Source organism: Crocuta crocuta, unplaced genomic scaffold, assembly GCF_008692635.1.
Source record: "Crocuta crocuta isolate KB4526 unplaced genomic scaffold, BGI_CrCroc_1.0 scaffold296, whole genome shotgun sequence".
NCBI lineage: Eukaryota > Metazoa > Chordata > Mammalia > Carnivora > Hyaenidae > Crocuta > Crocuta crocuta.
The window spans coordinates 591,247-600,694 of NW_027530504.1; the positions used below are offsets into that span (position 1 = coordinate 591,247).

Below are 9,448 nucleotides of genomic sequence, written 5' to 3' on the forward strand. Positions count from 1 at the left end.
TTCAAAGGCCAGGGGACTTGGGGATAAGGAGGCACACCCACGTTTATTATTATTATTATTATTAAAAAGACACCGCCTCAGCTGGTCTAGGGCCTCACAGGCCACCTCGGAAAAGTCTCCGGGAGCACACGAACAGCTACGAATCGCTGGGTACTTGGTGAGCGGCAGAGCTGGGATGAGAACCCGGGCCAGCAGCGTGAGCACACGCACGGCGCACCGGGACCCACCACCGCGAGGCAGGGCGTCCGGGGCACAAGTCTCGTCAACAGAACTCCTCGGTCTCGCCAGCTTGAGGGAACGGGGATTCCATGAAAGTGTCCTTGAGTTTAAGTAGCGACCCCTTCCCCAAATCGCGCTTCTTACAGAAGGGGCTATAACAAGAGATCATCCACGCGTCTGCTGTGCCCAAAACAGCTTTAGGGGAGGAACGGGCAAACGTCAGCAGGGAGGGCACGGGCGCCTTTCATCCAAACCAACGTGTCAGGTCAATGGGGGGAAACGGGGAACCACTTACCCAGAGTCTCCCAGGATGATAACCTTCAGCAACACTTTCTTCCTCGAGGTCATCCTTCAGACTACAGGAGAAAAGAGGGGACACCGTGAGTGCGACACAAGCACCAGGGCTCTCAGCAGCGCCAGGAGCACTGCGCCCTGAGCCTTCCCGTTGGCTACTTCCCTGTCATCCGGGGGGACCCGACCACGAGCAGGATCACAGTCATTAGAAGTCTGGACCCCAGCGAGGCAGGGCCGACCTGCCCCTCGAAATAGTCTCCAAGAGTGGGCTCTCCCTCCTGGATGGCTCTGGCCCAACGGCTCGGTCCTGTTTCATTCAAGTCTCTGTTCAAAGGGCACCTCCTCAGAGAGGGGACGACACCCTGTCCCCACCTGCTCTCTACCCCCTTACGCTGCCGTACTCTTCTCCAGGGAGCCTGCCACGACTTAACCTTTCGATCTGTCACACCTGTCTGTCTGCTCCCTTTTCCAATAATCTCTGCCAAGGCGGTTCTACTCCCTGCTGCAGCTCCAATGCCCACGAGAGAATCAAATACTGGGTTAGTGTGAGAAGAACACCACCTTGTAGCTCCTGGGGTCACTGTTTTCTAGAACATCTTTCGGGCAGCCTTCCCTACCACTGAGCATCTGCTATGTAAAATGCCTAATCTGTGCTCATCTCTATTCCAGAACCTGCCCCTGTTACTTATGAAGACAAGCTTCCCGTCTTGATGATCCTTCAGCGTCCTGAACCCAACTCAGTGACTTCCAGAAAAGCAGGAGTCCTAAATTCTGGACCCCAACCTGGGCGAAGTATCTCGAGCTGCTGGAGGGACACTCCTCGGGCAGCTGCAATCCCCAGCAGGAGGCCCGCCTTCTCCTCCAGAGTCACGAGTTCAAGACCGAAGGTGAGTGCCCTCCACACCGGCATCTACACATCTGAGGACCACCAGCCAGCTCTGGCCCATCGCCCTCCCCTGACGGTGGACAGGTCGGGCAGCTGCCTCCCGCCTCAGGGGGGCCGGGGAAGAAGTGTCTGCATATGAAAGAGGTAGGTAAGGAAGCTCGCTCAGTGGAGCCTGCGGTTCTGCAGTTGGGGAGGACAAGGCAGTCAAGACTGGATCTCAGAAAAGCTACTTTTTAGTTTCATTTTTAACCAGCTAGCTTCTAGAAGGCTGAAGCTGATAGCACTGGCTACAGTGTGACTCAAGTATGCAAATACTGGTCCCTGCCTACCTAGATTTTTACTCTGGCTTTGCTACTTCTTATTAGCCATGTGACCTCAGGCAAATTATTGAACCGCTCTGTGGGGACAGGGAGACAGGGATCATAGCTATCGTGTCCCGAGGATGCTTTGAGGCCCGAGTGGCTAAAACGCTCAGGACAGTCACTAGAGTATCGTAAGTGGGTAACAAACATTGGCTGCTACCGTTTTAACGTGTGTCCAACACAGAGATGGAGAGGCGAACAGACTCCAGAAGGCGCTGCAGAGCAGGAACCACAGAGCCGGGCGAGGCAGTGAAGCTACTCTCCCGTCCCGACGCCTGGCTGTCAACTGCTCTCTTTCAACAGGCGACATTGCACCAAAGACCGCAAACTGAAAGGAAATTTTACAACGACCGCTGCCCCACGGGGCAGGATTAGACCACGAGCCCTCCGCTCCTGAAGGAGGCCGTTTCCATGGCTCCCCAAACAGTGTGGGAGGGGGAGCCAGACCGGAGGCCAGTTTTTCCAGGCACGGGAGCCAGGCCCCTCGACGCGCCCGAGGCTCACCGTCTCACTGCCCGACGCCTCAGGCCCGGCCGGTCTACTGAAGACACCGGTACCGTCAATAAGACTCCCGTCAGCGCCAGCTGGGGGGCAGCACAGGCGAGTGGGGTCTGGGCAACGGCCGTGTCCTTCGGTCTTCCACCGTGCCCCCCAAGTCCTGTTATCCGGGGAGCCCCACCACCCCCACCGTCCTCCCCAGAGACGGCCCTGAATCTCAACACAAGGTCTGGTCCACATTTTGGGGTAGAGATCAGACTTCGACAGTTGGAACAAGTTTCAAATTTGAAGGGCAAACTAAGGAAAGGGATGGAAAAAGAGGAGAAGCTTTACGAAGAAAGTCTTGAAGGATTTAGGAAAGTCACGGACTGGGAGACCGGGAGAAGGGGTTTCCTAACTTGGCTTAGTAAGTGTCACTGGTGCACCAAGAAGTACTTAATAGCTTTTAAGAATTATAAACTAAGGGCACCTGGGTGACTTAGTCGATTAAATGTCCGACTTAAGGCTCGGGTCATGGTCTCACGGTTCTTGAGTTCAAGCCCCGAGTCGGGCTCTCCGCTGTCAGCGCAGAGTCCGCTTTGGATGCTCAGTACCCTCTCCCTCCGCCCCCCCGCCCCCAGCTCAAGCTCTCTAGCACTCTCACACTCTCTCCAAAATGAATAAACACTAACAAAAATAACAGAGGTCTTGAAAATAATTATAAATATCAATTTGATAAATTATTATTTTAAATTTATTTAAAAAACAAGCAAACAAGAAATGTGCTTGCCTTGCTATTCCCACATGGCAGATTTCATGCGTGTTTCCTCTGCGCCTCTGCTCACACAGGCGGCAGGCAAACCCTCCCCCAACACCCCCCCTCCCCCCGCAGCTACCTTGTTAGGCGGACTCTCCAGGGCAGCAGAGCCCTGGGCGTTTTCCTCCGTCACAGCAATCCCAGAAAACACCCAAGGGCACAGCACTGAAGTCCCCTAAGTGCCCACCAGAGCAGGCGCACACCCCCAGCACTCTCCGTATTCTGTGCCCCTAAGGCATTCTTTATCCTTGCTGCCAGTACCTGCTTCTGTTACAGTCTTAACAGGAGTTATTCCTTTGAGTGAGTGAAGTGTTTCAACCGCCATTCCTGCCTTTACCTTATTATACAAAAAACCTGGGGAGAGTAATGCTGTGAAGCACATCTTTGAACTTCAGTTTGTGGGATCACATCTTTGGGACAGAGCAGTCTTCTCAGACTCACAGGACTGTCACGGGCCACACCGGGCTCCTGTCTCCGGAGGGTCCGGAACACAGTGCTGGCCGGTCGCGCATCAGTCCACGCAGCAGACCTCAGGCACAGGGAGACGGGTGCGGGCTCAACCCCCGACTTAGACCCTTCACTGCGGAGGGGAGCCAATCATCTCTCCACACCCAGCACAGGAGCCCTGAGCTCTGAGGCCGGCAGCGCTCCCCGCCTCTCCCGGCCCGGGGGGAGCCGCGACCGGGACACAGGCAGCCATAGGCCGCAGCGCCCAGCGACCTTCATCAGGTTCCCGGGAAACAAAGTTTCTTGAAGGTCAAATTCTCACACAGGAAAAAAGGTTTTGTTAAATTTAACTTACAGATATTGTTTAGGAATAGGGTCACTGAATCAAAAGTATAAACATTTTCATGACTTTCACTAACTCACTTGCCTGAAGGATTTTCCAAATTTATACTGCACCCACTATTGCAGTGGTTAACGGCAGTATAGGACTTAATTATTATTATTATTATTTTTAATTCACTTCTTAAAGTTTATTTTGAGAGAGAAGCAAATGGGGTAGGGTCAGGGGAGGGGGAGAAAATCCCAAGCAGGCTCTGCACTGTCAGCACAGAGCCCGATGCAGGGCTCAAACCCTCAAACCCTGAGATCATGACCTGAGCCAAAACTGAGAGTTGGACACTTAACCGACTGAGCCACCCAGGTGCCCCAACAGCAGGATATGACTTAAATAAGGAAATGCCTGAGCCACCCAGGGGCCCACTTTCCTTCTGCATTAAAACCAAACCTCATCTGGAATGATTTCCTTGGAAGAATAAGCACTTTAAAAAATTTTTTTTACGTTAATTTCTTTATTTTGAGAAAGAGGGAGAAGAGCGAGCATGAGTGGGGTAGCAGCAAAGAGAAAGGGAGAGAGAACTCTTAGGCAGGCTCTGCACTGGGGCGGGGCTCAAACTCGCAAACTGGGAGGTCATGACCGGAGCCAAGATCAAGAGTCGGACGCTCAAAGGACAGCCATCCAGGCACCCCAATAAGCACTTTTTTTTTTTGCGCAAACGCTAACAGTATTCCATATGCTGAATCAATTCTTTCCCTCAAGTATAAATTTTCTTGTGTACTCAATCAATAGCTAGAATTTTCCTCTATTAGCCTGGAGTTATCACTTTCCTCATCTCTGAAGCAGAGAAGCCAACTGGCCCACAACAAAGAAAGCCCAAGTAAGTAAACAAGGTCAGGAAAATACTGTTCAAGGCTCTGGGCAGGACGCCTGGGTCCCTCAGGTATTAAGCATCTGATTTCAGCTCAGCCCATGATCTCAACGGTTCGTAAGTTCCAGTCCCACATCGGGTGAGCCTGTGCCCTGCTTTGGGTGAGCTGGAGGCCCACTTCTCTCTCTCCGCACCCCTCCTGAGATTCTCTCTCTCTGCCCCTTGCTCACTTGCTCCCTCTTTCTCTCTCTCAAAAAAAGGGGGGGGGGCGATCTGGGTTGGCAGGGTCAGTGAGGTCAGAAAGGGCCTGGCCGAGAATGGTCAGGGGGAGGACGGTGAAAGCCAAAGAACTGATACGGGGAAAGCTAGGCCAGCAGGGAAGGGAAGAGCTGGGGGTCAGGGGGCCACTGTGACTGTGTGGTGCTCACAAACTCACAATGACCCTCAAGTGGAGGCGAGGCTCTAGGGAAGTACAGTACGAAGGAGCTGAAAGCAAAGTGTTTGCAAAGCCATGAAGACAACAGTGTAAAAGGTGCAGGGAATGAAAGTGAACCCGGTGTTGTATCATGTCCAAGGTCACACAGCAGCTCAGCGACAGAGATGGAATTAGCAGGCGCGTCAGTGCAGCCCCAGCATGCAGCCTCCGTGCTGCTCTGTGCCGGCGGCTCTCACAGCAAGGAGGGCTCGGTGTCACCAGGGCCGGGAGTCAGTCCGCAGCGAGCCCCTGAGAAAAGTCCCCTCTGGCAACCGAGGCGCACACGGCGGGTTTGGAAACCACTGACCTGAGGTCGTAACTGCTGCTGTGATTTGCATGTGCGTCTGATGCAATGACAGCATCAAACATGTGAACACATGCTGAAGGCGCAACAAGGCTGGGACAGTCACACCGACCGATCGGTTGATTTGCTCGCTGCTGCCGAGTCGCCTACCTGTCACAGGAAGGGGTCCTAATCATGCAGCTGACTTTTCTGCTACCCTGCCCTTCCCCCTCAGTAAAGTGCCGAATTGTGGAACATTCAGAAAGGTACACAAAAGAATGACGCAAAGACAAAAAGGCGCCTACAATTTCATTTCCTGGAAACGATCACTATTAGCATGAATGTCAGGTCTTTCCAGCGCTCCTTCAGATGGCTGAGACCACACCGTCTGTGACTCTGCATCCTGGTTTTTGTTTTTTGTATATTAAATACCCTCCCGTGTTATTACCATGAAGGTTGCAGGATTTATTTCAGCATATGGATAGTCCCGCTCGTTCCCGTGTTGTTAAGCACGCAGTCATTTTTAATTACATGACGAACCTACTATGTGATCTGTCAGCACAACCTGAGCACACGCGCAAATGTGTTATCACTGAGCAAAATAGTGTAAAAATGTAAAGGCCCCTGAAACACACTGACGAATTATGCACACCCACACGGGCGCTGAACTAGTGTTCCCGGCTCCCTGCACCCGAGCTGCCACTGGCACAAATCACTGTTAATCATACGGCTAGAAAAGGTCAGCTGGTGACAAGCAGCGGTCACACATTTCAACCGGGCATCTCCCAGCTGACTGACGGGCTCTGGCTACGTTACCTGCTAGAATGTGATTTACTGCACACGTGGTGTAAATATAGTCCCGAGAAGGAAGCCTCATGGGGACACACGTCTCAGAAGTCGGAGGCTTCTGAGCAGATTCAAAAGTGCCCTCGTAAACTTTAAGCAGCACGGAACAGCTCCATCCCATCTTCTTCCAAGCCTCCGTGCTCCGTACCTGACTGTTCAAGGAGACCCAGCGGGCACCCTGTCCTCAAAACCAACGACCAGCAAGTGACACCGCTGGTAAAATCCTGGAGAAGGCTGCGGGGGCCACGGGACCATCCGGCCACACTACGACCGTGCTCGTTATCAACCTCAACAGTAGCGTCTGCCGCAGGTCGGCTCTTTCTAACTCTCCGAACTGAAGAACCAGGTTAGGGCCTACGCGGCTGAAGAGCAAGGAATACAGATCACTTCCGGAGTGCACCCTGTGCCAGGCACCATACTGCAGACCTCACCAGGGTCAGGCGGTCGATACAGCAAGCCTAGGTCTTCCTCACTTAACACGTGAGGCAACAGAAGCCTGGAGGTGGCCACTGGATTTGTAAAAATATTCAGATGTGAGATTGGGGCCCACAATCAATCACAAAGACCTTCTTCACCTCAGCCACTACACCCAGATCACAAAGGCTTGTCGTGTTTCAAAGGAGCCCAGCGGGGGAGGTGGCGTGCAGAGTGAGGCAGGGCCAGCCAGGCTGGGAACTGGTTGAGCAATGGGGCACACGGCACTATTCACGCTACTTTTGTACATATTTGAGATTTTCCATAATAAAAAACTGTAAATGCAATTCATACTTTTAAGAAAGTAGGAATACGTGGAGGAAAAATTAAGAATGCATACATTTATTTTCATCAATACAAATACTACGACAAATTTGTATGGCAAATGTGTTCCAGACTCAGGCTTGATAAATCACCTGTGATAATCAGCTTTCAATTTGAAGGTAAGACAAGTGTTAGTTTTGCCACCATAGAAATCTTAGGTTGGAAACACTGCACATACCTTCTAAAAAGGAAGCCTATAGAGGGGCAGGGGGGCTCAGTCGGTTAAGCATCCGACTTCAGCTCAGGTCATGATCTTGTGGTTTGTGGGTTCGAGCCCCAACTCGGGCTTTGTGCTGACAGCTCAGAGCCTGGCATCTGCTTCAGATTCTCTGTTCCCTCTCTCTCTCTGCCCTCCTCGCTCGCACTCTCTCTCTCTCTCAAAAAAAAAAAAAAAAAGACTGTATAAAAAAAATTGTTATGACTTTGATAAATAAGTTAAAAATTTCTTTAAATGTTTACTTACTCTTGAGACAGAGACCGAGCCCAGTAGCTTTTTTTTTTTTTTTTTTTTTGAGTAGGCTCCACACCCAACATGGGGTTTGAGCCCATGACTCTGAGATCAAGAGTCACATGTTCTACCAACCAAGCCAGCCAGGTGCCCCCAAAGTAACTTGTTTTAAGATCAGTTTGAGGGGCACCTGGGTGGCTCAGTTGGTTAAGCGTCTGACTTCAGTACAGGTCATGATCTCATGATTTGCGGGTTTGACACCTGCCTCGGGCTCTGCCCTGACCGTGCAGAACCTGTGTGGGGTTCTCTCCCTCTGCCCCTACACCTCATTTGCGTGCTCTCTCTCAAAAATAAATAAATAAACCTCAAAAAAAAAAAAAAAGGTGAAAATTTAGAATATGAACAGAATTTTTTCTTAAAGGTTTTTTAAAGTAATCTCTATCCCCAACATGGGGCCCAAACTATGACCCCGAGATCAAGACTGACTAAGGCAGCCAGGTGCCCGAAGAATAGAATTTTCAACAAATAATATCACCCAGCCAATTCCAGTTGCATAAGGGTTTTACAGTAGGAGACAGCCACACAGTGTCATAGAGGTAGGTAAATAACGACAACTGTCACCAGCACCTCCGAGCCTGAAGGTGGAAGAAAGGAAGTCATGCCGGTTTGCAGAAGGTAAGTCTGATGCGCACAGGAAATAGAGACCAGCTGGAGGCAGACTAGCTGCACAGAGGCCTAACATCAAACACTGCCAAGTGCTTCTCCTGAAAGCTCACTGTGTACTGTCCCTGGGCTAAGCGTCGTGTCTGGGGAAGCATGAACAGGACGGTAACTCCGTGTCCCTGAAGGGACAGTTTAAGGGTGTTCAGTGTCCTTTGGGGATGAGAGCTGAAGTGTGGCTACTTTAACAAACCAAGAGTCAGCAAATCAGGGAAATACTCTACTAAAAGAAAGAGGGGAAAGAGAGGGACCTAACAGATTGCCTGAGTTAAAAACAAAAACGGCTTCAAATTCTACGCCCAGAGGAAAGGCAGAGAACATCACCCAATGATGTTGTGCAAGCTACCGAATTAAAATTGAAGCCACAATTTCAACAGTGGCAAAAATGTCCCTCCAATAAGCAAACAAGAAAGCTGGAAGCTGGGGTTGTCTGCAAACCCCACGATCAGACGGTACAAGCACTGGGTGCGGGCACAGGAAAGTGGAGGAGAGAAGAGAGGAGGAGGTCGCGGTCCCTCTTCCCTTCCGGGAGCGAGGGGTGTGAGGCGCGCGCGAGAGAAGGCCCGCTCTGGGCAGGGGGCGGGAGGGCTGGCGAGGAGGAGGGCGGGGCTGAGGGGAGGGCTTGGCCCGACGCCCTCTCTGTGGGATCCGAGGTCACTCCGGGCGTGGGCGTGCGCAGGAGAGCGCCGGGGTTCTGGAACTCCAGACAACAGGCCTCGGCTGGAAAGCAGAATCTAGCAACCGGGTCAGAAATCACGGTCTCTGGAGGCACGAGAGGCATTTACGCAAGGGAGCCGCTCTTACTTTTAACCAACCTCGGTCTCGTTTTCACTGAATAAAGTCACTTGGCCAATCTCTGACGCCCTTCCCTCAACGCAACCGCTTTTCCCAGTAACTGGAAGAGCCCGAGTCCGGCCTCTCTACGCCCGGGGCTCCAGTTTGCAGCCAGCTCTTCCCTTTCGGGTCAAATGGTGCCTGTCAGCGAGGAGCCTCCTCCTGCCTCCCCAGGGCCCCAGCCAGACTCCAGCCTTCCTTCCGCCAGTGTCCGTTACAGCCCCCAATAAACGAAGAGATGTCATGGGTAGGACTAAGCTATGACCAACCTCGAGTGGAACCTGCCAGGAGGGAGCCCACGCCTGGGCCCCAGATGGCCGGGGCCGTGCAGTGCCCT

At 52.1% G+C, this 9,448-nt stretch overlaps 2 protein-coding genes across 2 annotated transcripts in view; both read right to left on the reverse strand.

Annotated features, from left to right (window-relative positions):
- Positions 1-9,448, reverse strand: part of CNBP (CCHC-type zinc finger nucleic acid binding protein) — a 363,505-nt gene that overhangs the window by 149,989 nt on the left and 204,068 nt on the right. The gene's annotated exons all lie outside the window — the stretch shown is intronic.
- The window catches only part of RAB7A (RAB7A, member RAS oncogene family), a 38,767-nt gene that overhangs the window by 16,759 nt on the left and 12,560 nt on the right, over positions 1-9,448 (reverse strand). The window contains exon 2 of the mRNA XM_077766853.1: positions 515-575. Coding sequence (XP_077622979.1) covers positions 515-567 — 53 coding nt within the window. The 5' untranslated portion in view covers positions 568-575. The remainder of the gene's footprint in view (positions 1-514; positions 576-9,448) is intronic.